At 46.1% G+C, this 19,284-nt stretch overlaps 1 protein-coding gene across 1 annotated transcript in view; it reads right to left on the bottom strand.

Annotated features, from left to right (window-relative positions):
• The window catches only part of LOC309556418 (uncharacterized protein), a gene marked incomplete at its 3' end in the record, with an annotated part of 185,571 nt that extends 167,343 nt beyond the window's left edge, over window positions 1–18,228 (bottom strand). Inside the window, exon 1 of the mRNA XM_082258884.1 lies at window positions 18,099–18,228. Within this exon, the coding sequence (XP_082115010.1) occupies window positions 18,099–18,192 (94 nt within the window). The 5' untranslated portion in view covers window positions 18,193–18,228. The remainder of the gene's footprint in view (window positions 1–18,098) is intronic.
• Between the last annotated feature and the right edge of the window lie 1,056 nt (window positions 18,229–19,284).

Below are 19,284 nucleotides of genomic sequence, written 5' to 3'. Positions count from 1 at the left end.
AAGGGAAAAAAAAAAGTCCCTGGCCGCTCGACGGGCTTAAGCTTTAAAAATGGCACCGCCCGTCGCATACATGTCACTGCGCACACGCCGCCGCCGCTCGGGAGAGGCCGGGAATAGCAGAAATTATACGAGCGGTGGCGGGGCGTGCACAATGACGTGTCGGCGCCGGGCGGCGCCATTTTTAAAATGAAGGCGCCTCTGGAACAGGTAAGTGAAACAGCTTCACTACCTTACCATTATGCAGGGCTGCGGGCACACTACAAGGGATGCAGTGCTGCGGGCATGGTCCACCTGTACCATGCCCACAGCACTGCATCTTCTGTAGTATGCCCACAACCCCGGATCCTCTTGTACCATGCCAGTACCCTGCATTCTCCTGTACCATGCCAGTACCCTGCATTCTCCTGCACCATGCCAGTACCCTGCATTCTCCTGTACCATGCCAGTACCCTGCATTCTCCTGCACCATGCCAGTACCCTGCATTCTCCTGCACCATGCCAGTACCCTGCATTCTCCTGCACCATGCCAGTACCCTGCATTCTCCTGTACCATGCCAGTACCCTGCATTCTCCTGTACCATGCCAGTACCCTGCATTATCCTGCACCATGCCAGTACCCTGCATTCTCCTGCACCATGCCAGTACCCTGCATTATCCTGCACCATGCCAGTACCCTGCATTCTCCTGCACCATGCCAGTACCCTGCATTCTCCTGCACCATGCCAGTACCCTGCATTCTCCTGTACCATGCCCGCCGCCCTGCATTCTCACCCTAGGCTTATACTCGAGTCAATGATTTTTCCCATCTTTTTGTGGTAAAAGTAGGGGCCTCGGCTTATACTCGGGTCGGCTTATACTCGAGTATATACGGTAGGGGAATGGAGGACATCAGCTATGAGGAAAGACTACAAGCATTGAACTTATTCTCTCTGGAGAAGAGACGATTAAGGGGGGATATGATATCAATGTACAAATACTGTACTGGCAACCCTAGCATAAGGAACAAACTTTTCAGAGAAAGGGAATACAATAAGACACGTGGCCACTCACTAAAACTAGAGGAAAGGCGGTTTAACCTTAAAATACATAAGGGGCTCTTTACTGTCAGAGCAGTGGGGATGTGGAATTCTCTTCCACAAGCAGTGGTATCAGAAGGGAGCATCGATAGTTTCAAAAGATTATTAGATGGGCACCTTAAAGACCACAACATACAGGGGTATACAATGTACGGTTAACATCAAACACACACACACACATCATAGGTTGAACTGGATGGACTGATGTCTTTTTTCAACCTCACTGACTATGTCACTAAAACCATGTTAAATGAACTGTAGTGTGTTTATGCAAACTGCAAAACGCACTAAAAAACGCATAGGTATGAACCTAGACTCAGACTGCATATGTGCGTGTGTTAGGTGGGAAGGTGTTAATGGAGAAAAATGGTACAATTACAAACTGAAGGCTTGATCAGGATATAACCAGAAGGAAGCCCTCCCAAGAAAGCCAGGTCATGTCTGCAGTTGCTGGATTCACTAAGTAGTCAGCAGAACAAGAGATGAAAGCAAAGGTGTAAATTTGTGGCATGGACAGGAAGTCAGACCATTGAAAAAGGTGCAACTTGCCCCGAAACAGTGACAGAAAAAAAAAGACAGAGATTGTATCCTGGGAGGCAGAGCGACTGATGGGGGGGCACCAGTCCTCCTTTAGGGGCCCAGGCACACAAGGGGGCCCCAACAGCATGGGGAATCAGTGCGGTCGAGAGGAGGGGCAATTACAGAGGGAAGCCCTGTGCGGCTCTCTGCAGCAGCTGAAAGCTAGTTTCTCCCCCTCCTGCCAGCTTTCAGCTGCTGAAGGGAGAGACACAGACACAGGGCATCAAATTGCTTCTAGGACACCGATCCCCCTCCCTGTTCTGCCTGCTTCTGACCCCCCCCCCCCTTCCCGTGTGCCCCTCTTTCACTGCGAGGCCCACCCCCGCAGCGCTGCTGGCTTCCCTGTCCTGTAAAATATTTTTTAAACATTGTAAAAAAAATAATTGTAAACATTTTTTACATTTAAAAAAAAAAGAGTTATATTAAAAAAAAAAAATTTTAAAAAATAATTAAAAAGGGCTGATTCACACAGGTTCCCTGTTAGGTTTGTGTCTGCTAATAATGATTTTAGTGTATTTTTAGTGAAAATATTGTCTTGATAAATTCGGGGGGGGGGGGGGGGGCCCTTCCAGGTAGGCTGAATGGGGCCCCGTTATTTCTATTAGCAGCCCTGCTGGGAGGACCTCCACTTACGTGTTTCTGGATCACGTCCCTTCACCAGGTGTGGTAGTTGTGCTATTTGGTAAACTCCGTTTTGTTTTCTACTTATCCCCAGCCCAGCATCATAAATGGCCTTCACCATGCCGAGCCTCACATACCGGCACTCCCTTTTTCTCACGAAACAAAGAATATTTTATGGATCTTAAAGTAGAACTAAAGGTAAAACGGGGGCACAGGCAACAATAAAAAACCGGCAAAGACTCTGATCCCTCTCCATTCTTTCCAAAGCTAAAAAAAAGTTTTGCCTTTAGTTTTACTTCTATCTGCAATTAATACACAGCATAAGCTGATCATGTAATGCATCCTCTATCTAGACAGAGCAAAGTCCAGCAGCAAAGTCATGTCCAACTGTCCTTTATTTAGATACTGAAAAATGAATGACAGGAGAAAGACTAACCGGTCAACAGAGTCTGACCTTTTTTTTTTTTTTTTTTTTTTAAATATATGAACCTTTTTGTTCAAGTATAGATCTAGGTTTATCCCAAGTATGTTTAAATCCACTTACCGTGGACTGACTGCCTCAGCTGGAAGTTTTCTCCAAGCATCAACTACTCTCTTGATAAAATAATAATTTCTAAGGTTAGTGCCGCACCCTCCTAGGTAGGTGCTAGAGAGTGAGTATAGTTTCTGGCTCTGTCTGCCTATCAGAGGAGCAGCAGGTACATACTTGCTAACTGTCCCGTTTTTGCAGGGACAGTCCCAGCAAATAGGAGCCTGTCCCGGGTAATTTATATTGTCCCAGCAATGTACTTATTTACACTTTGCACTCACTCGATGTACTTATTTACACTTTATTTATATTTACATATTACATTTTTTGTATGGTCACACCTGAACACATTTGACACTTTAGAATTGCAGGGAATTGTGATGAGAATTTTAAACTTTAGGCAGAAGTAGTGCAGCTGAATGGGAGAATTATTCCAACTATGCTACTTTGGGCTTAAGTTTAAAATTCCCTTTTTAATTTCCTATAATTCTCTCTTTATTGAGTAGACCCTATAATCTGATAAGTAGGCAGAGGTTAATTATGTGGAGTGGGCGGAGCTTCAGGGAAGTGGGTGTGGTAAGTAATTGATCGCTGAGCTGCAAAGTGTCCCTGGAAATTTTTTTTCAAATGTTGGCAACTATGCAGGTAAATTCTAGATTCTCTCTGCTTAACAGGGAGTAGGATCTGTAAGTTAAGTCTGTTCAATGTGCTCAGTGTGTGATTAATTTGGTCTGAGAGAGTGTCCCCACTGATCCAATGGGGAGGCACATTGGGTTGTGGAGGAAACCTGGCCAATGAGTACACAGGCTTTGATACAGCCCCAGGGATTGGCACAGATTGGTTGTCTCGGTGCATTGTGGGGTGTAGTATAAAATGCCAGGAGCACATGTGCTCAAGGTCTTTGGCTGGTGAGCAGAATCCCGGAAGGAGGGTTTCGGCTGCCTCCTCTTCTGCAGTGGTTGGTGTATGGTCACAGGCAGTTGGCCTGGCCTGGTGAGCCAGAAGTGTGGAGCTGAACCCAGAGGTCCCGGAGAGCTGACTGAAGGAGTGGAGGCACTGGAGAACCTAGAAAGCAGTATCGCGAGTACAGAGGGTCGTGCCTGAGGGCCTGACCAGGAAGGGGGCCACTCCAGAGTAGAATAGTCAGTGGACGGGTGTCAGCTGGTGGCTAAAAAAGGGGGTTCTAGGTGTGTGCCCTGAAGATAAGTTCTAAAAGGAACATCATCTCAAATTCATCTAGTGGCAGGATGAAGCTGCGGCCTGGCTGCATTCTCAGATAGAAGTCCTCAGCATTGTAAATAGTTCAAGTGTTGGAGTATCCCACTCATCCCTTCTCCCATCCCAATATCAAAAACAACAACCCCTAGACCAGGGGTCTTCAAACTGTGGTCCATGGGCAGATGTGGCCCTTTGCTAGCCTTTATCTGGCCCTTGGGGCATTATGCCTCAAACTGATATGAGGCACTATTTCTCCCACTAAAACCAACATTAGGGTATTATTTCCTCCACCGATACCAATGATGGAATACTATTCCTCCTACTAATAGAGGCACTACTCCTCCTATTGGCCACCTACCATGAGGCCATATTTATTCTCACTGATGCCGGGCCTGCAACATTTTCTGCCCCCGCTGGCCACAATCTGGCCCTCCTAAAGTGTGAAGGACAATAAGCTGGCCCTTTGTTTGAAAAGTCTGCTAACCCCTGCCCTAGACTGTTCATTGACTGAGCCAAGAAAGAAAAGTGTTAAGATTCTACATGCAGTTGCTACGGGTAACTCAGGGGAATCTAAAAGTGTGAAAAACCAGCAGCCCTCAAGGGGGCAGTGCTACATTCGTTTTTTAACTTTTCTTCTAGGTTGAGCTCAAGTCCCCGTGTTCTTAATCTTTTTGCCCTTCTGAAGCTTATTCACACACCTCCCTCATGTATTTAAAGGTTTCAGTCATGTTCCCCCATTTCCCTTTTTTCCTCCAGACTGAACGTGTTAGGTTTCTCCTGACATGTTTTATCAGCCAGATTTTTCATTATTTTTTGTTTCCCGTCTCTGGACATCTTAATATCTTTTTGTAGGTAAGGTCTCTGGAGCTGGACACACTCACTAAAGATCTTTATAGGATCTTTATAGGGGAATCAAGACCTCCTTCCTCCTGTTACTGATCCCTCTAGTGATCTAAAGATCTATATAGAGGAATCAGGACCTCCTTCCTCCTGCTGATGATCCCTCTAGTGATATAAATATCTATATAGAGGAATCAGGACCTCCTTCCTCCTGCTGGTGACCCCTCTAGTGATATAAAGATCTATATAGAGGAATCAGGGCCTCCTTCCTCCTGCTGGTGATGCTTCTAATGATATAAAGATCTATATGTAGCACTACTCCCATGGGAGCTTCTGGTTGTGGATTCCCCTGGGTTACCCATAGCAACAACTCGACAAAATAGCATATTCAAAGTGCTTGGCTCAGTCAGAAAACAGTCTAGGGGTTTTGGTTTTTGTTTTATTTTGAGAACTTGGATAGGAGAAGGAATGAGTGAGATACTCCAACTGAATTAACTATGCACAATTGCTGGGACTTCTGAAAATAGCTGAGTGAGGCAAGGCCGCTGCTTCACCTTGACACTGCAGTGAAGAAGAATTAGATGAACTGTACTATACTGTAGATCACTCTTTGTCCCCCCTTTGTTCCTACTCTTCAGGGCTCTACACGGCACCCCCTTTACTGTAACACTGTGTGCGCTGACCCCCTTGATCCTCTGACTTCTCTGGAGTGGTCCCCCTTTCTGGGCAGACCCTTTGGCAAGTCTCCTGGTACTCACGGAAACGTTTTTTCCCGGAAGACACTGCCAGCCACTCCCCTGTCAGCTTCACTGGATCCTCTGCAGCTCAGCTCCACACCTGGTTCACTAGGCCGACCGCTTATGACCACCTTCCTCATGCAACAGGAGGAGAGACAGCCGTCAGCCTCCTCCTGGGACTTTGCTTCCTGCCAAAGACGCCCTGTCACATGTCCCCTCAGCTTTTATCAGCAATCCCAGGATGCATTGAAAGAATGCCCTCCCACTGGGACTCCCACAAAAGCCAATGTGTCACTGGCTGGGTTTCCTCCACTGTCCAACAAGCTCCCTCATTGGATGCAGTGGGGACACTCCCTCAGACCCAGTGGAGTATACCACAAACATGGAAAGGGGGAAAAGGGAATGAACGAATGTACAATCAATTTAAGTGAAAATATATATAAAAAAAATATATATATATATATATATATATATATATATATATATATATATATATATATATATATATATATATATATATATATACCTTGAAAACGTCTGATTGGACGAAACGTACGTCGGTCGTGGGTCGTGGCGTGCTGACGTCACCACTACGAGTTGAGGACGGGCGGAGGATTCGGCCAGCCGGCGGCTCATTAACACAGACGCTCTTGATTCTTTTACTTGTGTAAGTTGCTCTCTTTATATCCTAATAAATGTTTTGATGGTTTTACACTATGGGGCATTCCTTTGTTGTTTCCACATAACATAATTGGACCTTTTGAGGTCAATCTTTTGGAGCTACCTGGCATCAGACCAACTTTGGAATCGGATGACTGATTTTGGGCTCAATTTTATATGCTTCTGGTAAGCGGTAGTGGTGTCGGTGGTGGTGCTTTCAAGTGTGTTCACCAGACTGTTATCCTGTCGGTCACCTATGATATCACTTGCATGAATCTTTACAAATCTGGTAAGCAGGTTGTACTTATGGGAGAAGGCCTACAACTCTCCTTTTACTTTTCTCCCCCCCTTTTTTGCCTGAAAATTCTCCTGGCACCAGCCTAGATTTGGTGGAGGTTTCTTTGTCAGCACCTTCCTAGAGGAATTGCACACGGGCGCATATTTACCATTTATATACAGTATTATGCTATGGGATCTGTCATTTTATTTTTCATGATTTTTGGCCGAGTGAGCTGATTTTCCTGGTCCAAAGGAGTATCCCAATTGGTCCTGCTGTGAAAGGAATACACCGTTTGAATTGGGCATTTGATGATATATATTCTGGTAAGAAGTTTGTACAGCCAGTGGTCTTCTCCCCGATTTATATCTATTCAAGGACTATATTTATATATACACAGGGACTTTCTGGACTTGCTGCTTTCAATATACAAGCTCCTTTATTATTGCACTATTGATATATGTTTACCAACCATACATGTAGCATTTTCTGTCACTGGTCATTAGGGTGATTTTTAATAATTCAGCCCGACTTTATATATATATATATATATATATATATATATATATATACACACACACACACACACACACACACACAATATTGTACAATTTAGGTGCATTTATAGCAATGCACCCCCCACCAAGCAAAGCCTGCTCTGGTGAGTAGATATGACACCCTGACTGGCTATCACTAAAGTTGGTACCACCTGAAAAGAGAAGAAAAAGGTTAGGCACTTCATAAGTATACAGTGGCACAATCACTATCTGAACTTCAAAGTGATTAGAAGACCCTCCCCACAGGGACGACCTTCTCATCCTACAACCCTGACTAAATATTTGTCAACTCTTCCTGTAGTCTTGACCCGACCATCAGTCCACTCCTCCAAGGTGGTCCTGAGCCCTGTCACTGACTATCTACAATAATCCACTTTGGTTCTTTTCACAGGAGGTCGGTTGCTGGAGCCTGAGCATCCCAACAGTCCCATGGAGGAGAAAAGAGTCTCTTCAGGGGCCCCTGATGACACCAGGGTATCCCCCACCAAACTCTTGGTATGCTGCCCACTTCTTCCTAAGCAGCCGTCCTTAAAGTTCCAGGTCTGGCCCATTGGCCCAAGTAGTCCATCTGGAACTTAGAGTTAGAAATTCTTCTTTTTTGTAATCCGTGACTCCGGCCCGATGGCCCAAAAGATCTATGAAAATTCAACTCGAAAGATCCCTTTCAAAAGTTCTCCTGAGAGGGTTAACCCTCTAAATTTGAGTCCATTGGCTTGTTAGCGCCTTTTAGTCTTCCCAATTCCTTCTGCAAAGATAGAAGGGGAAGGGGTAGTGGAATGGGGACATATGCCCCAAAAGCATCTGAACTTGAAGAAAGTTTTTTTTTCCCGCTTGGTTCAGTTCGGAACAGGCTAGCCAGCCATATTTAAGTTTTGAAAGTTCTCTTCAAAAGTAAAAGTCGGGATGGGGAATCCTTACTAACTTACCATTTTCATCCTTGTCGCAGATTGACCAGGCCTGGCCCGATCCGTCTGGGCGGCGGACCTCTACTCGGTCCAGGTAGATGGACCGCCCATGGTTCCACTGGGTCTTGACCGACAAAAAGTTCTTCCAGAGATCCGCCCTGGAGGAATTTCGGTATGGCTTTGGGACAAAACAGGAAGTCCCATATGGCTTCGTCACACCAGGACTCTCTTTTTGCCTCGATCTCTAACATGACCTCCCGTGGAGTATAAGGGTAATCATACCCGTATTCTATAGCAACTTCCTTCTGCAGCCACCGCTGAATGCTTGAGAACCTGGGAAGGGTTTTCCGCTTCCCTCTCCCAGCTGGATAAAATGGCGTCTCTACCCGCCTGATCAAAGAGTCATAGGTCTCATTTTGGTCCCGAGTCCAGGCAAAGTTCTTGGGTGGGGTTAAATCTGGGACCCGAATGGCATAGGCCTCACAGAACCCCAGACTCTTGGCACGCTCTCCCCGCACCACAGAGTCCATAGTCTCTTCATCTGGTGTCTCTAGCACATCAGGACAAGGTGGACTGCTCCGCTCCTCAGATCCCCAGTCCCACTCAGTTTCATCTTCAGATCTCCAGACATCGATTCCTTCTTCTAAGGACCAAAACTGATTCTGGAAACTAGGAGACCCCACATTGATGACCCCGACTTCTTCCTCACTGCTTACACTCACTTTAGTTGCCCTGGTCACTGCTGGCCATCTTTTCTCCTCAAGTTTAATGGGAGCAGACTTTGTCTCTGCTGCTGCAGCTTTCAATGCACCAGGTGGCCACTCCCCGGCCCTCACTACCTGCATGCATCCTGGCTCTGACATTCGGGTCTCCTTCCATGAGCATACTGGACCACCGACAGGTTGCATGGCCTCCAGCTGCATCATTACTCTCAGCACTCCTCTCCCACCATCCTGGAGAGGCCCCGATTCCAAAGCCGACAGGGCCCGAGTGACTCCGGTCTCCCACGACACACACAACTTCTTGGGCCAACCTTCACTTCTCTCCGCCCGCAGCAGCAGATGGCCGCAATGCCATCACTGGCTCCACGCCTGCACCCACATCGTCACATTCAAACACTGGGTACATACCAGGCCCAAATGTTCCACGCCTCCTCCGCTGCATAACACCAGTCTTCCGTCGGGCAACATCCGCACCCCTGTATCCCACAGGGTGGATGTCTTCGGCTCTCCGGTCTGCCCAGCAGGTTCTCCACCAACATGTGGATCGATCGCTGATGCGCTCCGACTTGCTCCGGCACTCTCCATCTTGCTCCTCTGCACACGTGTCTCCCTCTCAGCCACACCCAAAGGCGGAAGTAGTTTATAGACTTCCTTTCTCACTCCTGATTGGCTGTGTGCGAGCCACGTCTCCACCCACATTTCCTTTTTCAAAGAGGTTGATTGCGTTGGAAGTAAATATTCAGGGTACCTACATCCCAATAGGAAATGGCATAATCATATAGGACTGTACCGTCCAAAAGAAAGGAGTTAAAAGCAGAAGCTATGAAAGCCACGAGAAGAAATAGAATAAAGGAAAAAAGAAAAAAGAAAAAGAAAGCCAAAGAAAGCAAAGAAAGAAAGAGAAAAATATAGAAGAAAAGGGAGAAGGCTGTGGGGATTTTAATGGTACCGTACCAAAAGTCATACAAATAAAGTTTAAAATATGAATAAAGCTTTTATTGTGGCAATAGTAAAAAAGACAAACGTGACATGACAATTGGTGTTACATATACTTTAAAATAGATCTCCCTAAATCAAAAGGCCTGGAGAGCCGGTGAGCTGTGACCCGAATGTCAGAGCCAGGCCCTGGCACAGCTATTGCCACAATAAAAGCTTTATTCATATTTTAAACTTTATTTGTAGGACTTTTGGTACGGTACCATTAAAATTTATAGCATCATTGTGCAATTTTCTCTTCATCCCGCTCTCCCTATCTCCTGTAGAGCAGGCCTCACACTTGTATTGAGCATTAGAACACAGTCTCTGGAGCAAAAATTACTTTTTTGAAGATTTTCTTCGGACGTTGCCATTAGCAAGCGGGCCGGTAACCTAGGGCGACATCCCGGACGAGCCCCCAAATGTAGCACTACTCCAATGGGAGCTGCATGTTGTGGATTCCCCTGGTTACCCATAGAAACAACTCGACAATATAGCATATTCAAAGTGCTTGGAAGGGATGAGTGGGATACTCCAACTGAATGAACGATAAACAATTGCTGGGACTTCTGAAAATAGCTGAGTGCGGCAAGGCCGCTGCTTCACCTTGACACTGCAGTGAAGAAGAATTAGATGAACTGTAACTATACTATAGATCACTCTTCAGGGCCCTACTTGGCACCCTCTTTGTCCCTATTCTTCAGGGTTCTACACGGCACCCCCTTTACTCTAACACTCTGTGTGAGCTGACCCACTTGATCCTCTGACTTCTCTGGAGTGGTCCCCCTTCCTGGGCAGACCCTTTGGCAAGTCTCCTGGTACTCACGGACACTGTTTTTCCCGGAAGACTCTGCCAGTTGCTCCACTGGATCCTCTGCAGCTCAGCTCCACACCTGGTTCACTAGGCCGACCGCCTATGACTATCTTCCTCATGCAACAGGAGGAGAGAGACAGCCGTCAGCCTCCTCCTGGGACTCTGCTTCCCGCCAAAGATGCCCTGTCACATGTCCCCTCAGCTTTTATCAGCAATCCCAGGATAAATTGCAAGAATGCCCTCCCACTGGGACTTCCACAAAAGCCAATGTGTCACTGGCTGAGTTTCCTCCACTGTCCGAACAAGCTCCCTCATTGGGTGCAGTGGGGACACTCCCTCAGACCCAGTGAATAACACCTGGAGAGATGCAACAGGCAACCTAACAGATCAGGCTCTCCTGATAAGCAGAAGGAGCATAAGATGCTTTTACCTAGCACCTACCTAGGAGGGTGCTACATATATAGAGGAATCAGGACCTCCTTCCTCATGCTGGTGGTCCCTCTAGTGATATAAAGATCTATATAGAGGAATCATGACCTCCTTCCTCCTGCTGGTGATCCCTCTAGTGATATAAAGATCTATATAGAGGTATCAGGACCTCCTTTCCTCCTGTTGGGATCCCTCTAGTGATATAAAGATCTATATAGAGGTATCAGGACCTCCTTCCTCCTTTTGGGATCCCTCTAGTGATATAAAGATCTATATAGAGGTATCAGGACCTCCTTTCCTCCTGTTGGGATCCCTCTAGTGATATAAAGATTTATATAGGGGAATCAGGACCTCCTTCCTCCTGCTGGTTATCCCTCTAGTGATATAAAGATCTATATAGAGGTATCAGGACCTCCTTCCTCCTGTTGGGATCTAGATCTATATGGAGGTATCAGGACCTCCTTCCTGCTGTTGGTGACCCCTCTAGTGATATAAAGATCTATATAGAGGAATCAGGACCTCCTTCCTCCTGCTGGTGATGCTTCTAGTTATACATTTTAGAATTCTATTAAAGCGGAGTTCCCCCCCTAAAAAATTTCTTTTAACAAAACATACCCCTAGGACAGTCAGGGCTAGTGTATTTAAGCAATGATAGCCTCTGAACTGTCCCCTGTTTAGCTTACCTGTAAGAAGAAATACTTACCTTGAAAATTTCTTGTCCAGCGATGCCATCTGCGGTGTGGGCAGCTGAAGCCAGAGCGTCCCTCATCCCGTCCCTCTTCCTGGATGTCAGAGTCCCAGAAGGCCATGCTCATCACTTCCGGGGGAAGGCGCGTCATCCCGCAGCTGCTTCCGCGCATGCCCAGAAGCTGTTCCAATTCATTCAGCAGAGAAGGACGCGCATGCACCGGAAGTGAAGAGGGACACCGGTGCAGGCGCATTGACTCCTGGGATTGATGACGGTCATCTCCCAGGAGTCAATGCAAAGGAGGAAGTGACATCGGGGGCCGCAGCCGCATAAGGAGGAAGTAGAAGGAAGGTAAGTTCGTTTTCAGAAAAAATAAGGTAAGTGAAACAAAAAATCCTTTTAAAGGATGTTTTAATTGTATTGATGGTGTAAACTTCAAAAATAGGGTGGAACTCCGCTTTAATGTTCTCCCCTACTGGGCCACATGGGTAGCCCCAAATCCTTTTCCTCTGTGGTTATGGCTAATATTGTTCCCTTTCAGAGGATTCTTTTTCCTTAAATGCATGATTTTGCATTTAGAAATTGTGAGCTGTAGTTTCCACTACTTTGATCAATCTTCCAGCAATGCCAATTCATGTTTGGAGGGACTTTCCTTCTATGGGATCAAAATCACCCTGTCCATCACTCTTCCTTCATCCTGCCAGTAACAGCACTTCCCGTTGTGGGATGACAACACTAAGCTGACGCTAGCTAGCTACACCCTCCGTGTTTCTTCCATGTTCTCTCAGCCAGTTAGTACTTCCTAGAGACAGGCCTTAGGAAAGTCATTAAAAATTGGGTGGAAGTGCGCTGATAATTAATAACGTGTAAAGCTGCAACCAAGGAACTGTGCCTAGCAAATTGGTATGTGAACAATGGTTGGTGCGCTAAACAAAAATTCAATATTCAACAAAACTGTTGTATTGACTCTTCATACGAAAATTGGTGTATATGGTGAAATGACCAAATATCAAAATATATACATAATAGCAAACATGTGTAATAACCAATTGACAAATTATGTATAATTATATATAGTTCCAAACAAAATCAAAGTCCATCAAATGGTGACAAAATGATTTGAAGTGTTGTGAAATACAGGTGCTTGAGATAATCCAAAGAAAAGTGATATTAAGGTGATATAGGATCCCAACACCGGCTCCCTCCTATCCCAGCAGAAGTCTTTTCAGAGGAAACGCGTTGGAGAGGAGGCGTGTCGCGCCGCCACCTACGTCATCCGAGGTGTCCGTGCTGCAGCCGGACAAGGGATACCTAGAGGCTCCGTGTATGCATGCGATATTCAAGATCTGACTCCTGTAAGTACGCTTCCCTTATGTTTATCAATAAACCAAGGATAATGCACTACGGGTGGTCCATTTGCCTTTATTACATGTCATCCACTGGAGCCACCAATTGAGGTTTATCATCCGAAGAGTGATCAGTCCGGTAGTCTGGGGTCAACTCAGGAGGACACCAATACCACGATCCAATTTAACTAGTGGAAATATCTCAGAAGCGCATGTTAACAGAGACATCTGGTAAGAGGCTCAATTGTGTGGTCACACCAGGGTGAACTTTGCATGCCATTGCATTGAATTAATGCTTAAGAGATACACACATTTGGTAAGCAGGATTGGCAGCCGGTGTTGGGATCCTATATCACCTTAATATCATTTTCTTTGGATTATCTCAAGCACCTGTATTTCACAACACTTCAAATCATTTTGTCACCATTTGATGGACTTTGATTTCTTAGGAAAGTCATTGCCTTCTTACTCGTCAAAAGACTGGAACACATCATCCATACTGCAAATGGATGAAGTAAAATTGAGTTGGACTCAACGTCTGTGTTTTATTGACGAGTTAAGCTGCCTGTGAATGGTGCCAAGTCAGCAGGTGACAGTACTGTTTCGACAGAAAGGATATAGATGGGTATGTTAGTGCATATTAAAAAAAAATAAAAAAATAAAAAAAAGTTGTCCCCTGAAGCGATTTTTCTCCCCTTTATGTCCTCATTCTTCCAGGTTGAGTTCCCAGCATCTATTAACCCAGAAGAATGAAGACGAGTGCAGAGCATCATGGGACCTCCCCATGACACCGAGTCACCACAGCTCCCGACTCCCTGCATCCATTGTGTGATGTTGTAGAGAAAAGCAATGATGGCATGTTAGAACCGCTCCCTGGATCGTTGAGAATTGTCTGGCCCTGGAGAAGAGGTGAAGAGGGCCTCAAGGCATTATGTGACCAGCCAAAGACTTTTAGAAAAGTTAAAGTGGTTTTAAACCCAAAAATGTACTATATTGCAGCTTACCAATTATTAGTGGCGGCTGCATTCGTTTTCTGTTTTTAGGTTTTTTTCCCTCTGTTGAACAGTACATGTGCACGCCCTACATGCTCCTTTGCATTGGAGTGAATACAGGAGTGCTTTTAATCTTCACTATTTTATTTTTAAAAATGTTTTTTCTTCATTTAAACTTTATTGCCATCATAAGTCCTCTAAGTGATAGCACCGGGAAGGTGCCAGGTCCTCTTTATGGACACATCAGGAGTCTAATAGACCCCCAATGTCTCCTCTGCAGCTAATCAAGAACAGATAATGCTTGATTAGCTGCTTCCCCGGCTACAGTATCCGAGGAATGACAGCTCTGAACCCAGAAGTAATGCAATACATATCCCTTCCAGGTGCATTATTATGGCCATGAGAAGTCCCCTATGTGATAGCATTGGGCAGGTTTTAGGTTCTCTTTATGGAGACATCAGGAGTCTGTTAGACAATTTCTCCACTGCAGCTAAACTCAGATAATGCTTGATTAGCTGCTTCCCCGGCTACAGTAGCCAAGGAATGACAGCTTGAAACCCGAAAGTAATATAATACACATAACTTCCAGGTGCATTTTATTTTGCCATCGTAAGTCCCCTATGTGATAGCATCGGGCAGGATTTAGGTTCCCTTTATGGAGACATCAGGAGTCTGTTAGACAATTTCTCCCCTGCAGCTAATCAAGCTCAGATAATGCTTGATTAGCTGCTTCTCTGGATATAGTATCCCAGGAATGACAGCTCTGAACCCAGAAGTAATGCAATACACATCACTTCCAGGTGCATTATTATTGCTATGTGAAGTCCCCTATGTGATAGCATTGGGCAGGTTTTATGTCCTCTTTATATAGACATCAGAAGCCTATTAGACCCCCAAAGTTTCCCCTCCAGCTAATCAGGCACAGATAATGCTTGATTAGCTGCTTCTCTGGCTACAGTATCTGAGGAATGACAGCTCTGAACCCAGAAGTAATGCAATACATATCACTTCCAGGTTCATTATTATTGCCATCAGAAGTCCCCTATGTGATAGCATCGGGCAGGTTTTAGGTTCTCTTTATGGAGATATCAGGAGTCTGTTAGACAATTTCTACCCTGCAGCTAATCAAGCTCAGATGATACTCGGTTAGCTGCTTCTTTGGATATAGTAGCTGAGGAATGACATCACTGAATCCAAAAGTAATGCAATACAAATCACTTGCAGGTTCATTAGTCACAGAAGGGTTTGGGGAATGAATGGTCCCTGAACTCCTAAAGCTATACATTTTACACTAGTCTACCATGGGCATCGACTCCTGGAGGAAAGGGAGAGCCTGGGAACCACCAAAGCTCCGGCAGAGGTGGGGCAGCACTTTTGGAGTTAAAGTGGAAGCTCCGCTTATCGGCTTTCTTCCCCCCCTCCTGTGGTTGCCACCTTTTCTTCAAGCCAAACCCGAACACTATAGTGGCCTAGGACACCTTTGGGTGTCCCAAGGAGAGTAGTAATGCGGTGCTCATAGCGTGCCACAGCGAACAGTGGGTGTGGCCAAATTGCTCTTGCTGACATCATCACCCTGCCCCCCAGTGATGCTGAATCTGCCCCCAGACAGCCGCCCGAAACTCCCGGATGGCAACAGATTTCTGTGTAACTATCTTGGTTACTTGGGGAGCCAAAGCCCAGTCTGAATAATGTGTCCAGGTCTCAGTCCACCCGAAACCCAGACACATGATTCAAAACCCGGACTGTCTGGGTGAATCCCCTACAGGTGGGATTCACCTACCCCCTCCGATGCCACATTTGGCACCTTTCAGGGGGGAATGGGGAACAGGTATCTGTATTTGACAGGTACCCATCCCAATTTACGTTAGACCCCGCCGCAGTGAGATTCCTTGGAAGTTTGCCCCCCCCCTCCTCCTTCCTCCACCGCCGGGCCAGTTAGAAAGCACAGCGATCTTCGCGCATGCACAGAAGGGGATTTGCTGTGAAGTCAAAAGGCTTTACTGCCGGCCAGTGCTGGGACAAGGTCATCTAGAGCCCAGGGCGAACATCTCAAATTGTGCCCCTTTCAAGATGTATAAGCATTATGTATCAGCAAAAATTCCCCCCCCCCCCCAAAAAAAAAAAAATATTAAGCACTAATCTGCATGCTTACCCCCTAATCATAAAATCCCCCTCTCCCAGTACAAATCCACCCTCCCAGCACAAATCTTTGACCCTCCAACCTCCCCAAATCCTCTCTTTCCCCATATGCCCCGAGCACGAATCCACCCTCCCTGAAAAAAAATCCACCCTCCTAGTACAAATCCTCTACCCCTCAAATTTCCCCTCTCAGCACAAATCATCTCCCCCCACTCCAAATCCACCCCCAGCACAAATTATTCCCAACCCCCCGTCCCAAATTTTCCCTCCTAGCACAAATATCCCCAATCATCCCTGCTAGCACAAATCCCCCCCCAAATTTCTCCTCCTAGCACAAATCCCCCCGATCATCCTTGCTAGCACAAATCCCCTCCCCAAAATTTCTCCTCCTGGCACAAATCCCCCGCTCCAAATCCACCCGCAGCACAAATTCTTCCCAATAAACCCCCCCCCCCCCAAATTTTCCCTCCTAGCACAAATATCCCCAATCATCCCTGCTAGTAAAAATCCCCCCCCCCCCAAATTTCTCCTTCTAGCACAAATCCCCCCCCCCCGATCATCTCTACTTGTACTAATCCCCCCCTGGCACAAATCCCCCACTCCAAATCCACCCCCAGCACAAATTCTTCCCAACCCCCCCCCCCCCAAAAAAAAAATTTCTCCTCCTAGCACAAATCCCCCCCGATCATCACTACTAGCACGAATCCCCCAACCCAAAAAATATCCCCTCCTAGTAACCCCCTGCCATATTACCTTTTCTACCTCAACCTCCCCCCCAAATTTCCGCTCCTATCACAAATCTTCTTCCCCCATCCCCCCTCCTAACATAAATACCCTCAAATCACCACTCCTACCACACCTCATGAAATTTCCCCTGCTAGAACAATTCTTATTCCCTGCTACCCCCCCCCCCCACCCCAAATGACCCCTCCCAACACAAATCCCCTTCCTCCAACCTCTTTGTGGTGCCCCCTCACCTCACATGATACCACAGTGCCCAGGGCAGCCGCCCCTCCTGCCGGCTTCACTTACCACAAACGGCAGCACCCGAGAGCTGATCCAAAAATCAACTGCGGTGCTGACATTGCGGGATCCCTGGACAGGTAAGTGTCCTAATATTAAAAGTCAGCAGCTACAGTATGTGTACAGTATTTGTAGCTGCTGAATTTTAATTTTTTCGTGGAGGAAGGGGGGGGGGTGTAGACTCAGCTTTAACCATTTACTTGAATGCTAAAAGTCGACTGTAAAAATCAATACAACCATCACAGGCTGGTTTTACCCTTTGGACATTTATAGAAGGGTTATAGAAGGGTTCAATAAACTTGTAGAAGCACAGATTACGGAGGCAAGTTCTAAATGACTATTTATACAGCCAAATTTTTCCCTGCCCGAAGTTATCATATTTGTCAGGTCAACTCCACCCAACGGTGGCATTTCAATTTACATGGACACTGGCCAATTGTATCTCCCTCTGACTACCTACAGATTCCATTGGTCAGATTTCTGTGCCTCCACACATTTGGTGGAGCAGGGAGATGTGATCAGGATCTCAACTGGATTCTCTGGGAAATGTAAGAAGTCACCCAAAAAGTTACAAAAAATTAGTTTTGGGTGGAGTTACCCCATTATACCCTAAATATAAGCTACATTACAGATAAAAGGGGAGAAAATAAAGGAATGACTTACCCTGGGAAGAGTCTGAGGCTACGTCCTGGCTGCTTTATCCCCGCTGAGATAAGGGTTTTATAGTCGAACGTTGAACAGGTGACCTGCACTTTGTGTCACCACGGCAACAGGGAAATAGTTCCCTGGAAAACCGAAAACAGGTGGAACTGGGAAACTTTGTTACTTGTTCTGTTCTCATGGCCGATCAGAGCCACCCCCTTTCCCTCTCCGCGGATCGCATGTCAGTAAAATAAAGAAAAGCTCTAAAAGAGCCTAGTGTATGAAGCCGGGATGGACGGGGCTGGGCTGGTCCCAGTGAAAAATAATACCTTCAAATTGTATGGGGCTATTGTTTCCCGGGAACCGTCCAGGACTCGCTGGAGCTCGAAGGTTGAAAGATACATACTGGTTATCTTGTAACATTTAAAGCAGGGATAGGCAACCCTGGAGAGGTGGAGATCTACCGGAAAAACAAGGGAGAGATCAAAGATCACCAGAGTGCAGGGTGATTATTTTGAAGGAAATAACCTCTATAAGGCATCATCAAAAACAAAGGAAGGTTTGATGAGTTCAGGTGTGTATTTACCCTCATCGGCCACTTTATTAGGTACACCTTGTTAGTACCATGTTGGACCCCCTTTTGCCTTCAGAACTGCCTTCATTCTTCGTGGCATAGATTCTACAAGGTGTTGGAAACATCCCTCAGAGATTTTGGTCCATAGTTACATGATAGCATCATGAGGTTGCTCCAGATTTGTTGGCTGCACATCCATGATGCCAATCTTCAGCTCCACCACGTTCCAGAGGTGCCCTATTGTATTGAGTAGGGATGAGCGAACGGTTTGGGTCGACCATCGGTTCGACCCGAACATCGGCTGTTCGAAATTCGGCCGAATTCCGAACTTTTTGCAGTAAAAGTTCGGAATTCGGCAACCAGAACCACCCAAAATGCAATGGGACAGGAACTGGGCTTTAAAAGCCCGTGATTGGACCAGAAACGTCAGTAAAAGCCAATTGAGGGGGCAGTAGTCTGCTAGGAATGTGATTGGAGTGACTAGGGGGTCCAGAGGCCAATCAGTAGTGAATACGCCCCCCAGTATATAACATAGCCCCGCCAAATCTCTAGCACTGTAATACAGGGGCTGTGGAATAGAGTGGAAGCAGTTCTGTTACTCCTGCTGCTCCAGTGTCATTTAGCAATTATTAGTGTGAGGAAAGGGATATGCAGTGTAGTTAGGGTACTATATACCACTATAGTTAGATTCAATAATCTAGTTTCTGTAGGGAAAGTGTTAGGTGTCAGGGTGACCGTAATGTAGTTTAGGGTGAACTGACTCTGACTGCTATGCCAGGATGACCGAACTCATCCATGTCAGGGTGACCGCCAGAAAAAAAAAGATAATTTTTCTTAGAATTTTTAGTAGCGCAGGGATGGGGTTCCGCTCCTTTCACACCTGGGCGTTGTTGTTTCAGGCGTTTATTGGGCTTTTTTGTGGACGTGTTTGGAGGCAGGCA

Source organism: Pelophylax lessonae, assembly GCF_965119305.1.
Source record: "Pelophylax lessonae genome assembly, chromosome: 5".
In the NCBI taxonomy this organism is placed as follows: domain Eukaryota; kingdom Metazoa; phylum Chordata; class Amphibia; order Anura; family Ranidae; genus Pelophylax; species Pelophylax lessonae.
This window is presented reverse-complemented; position numbering and strand designations above follow the sequence as displayed.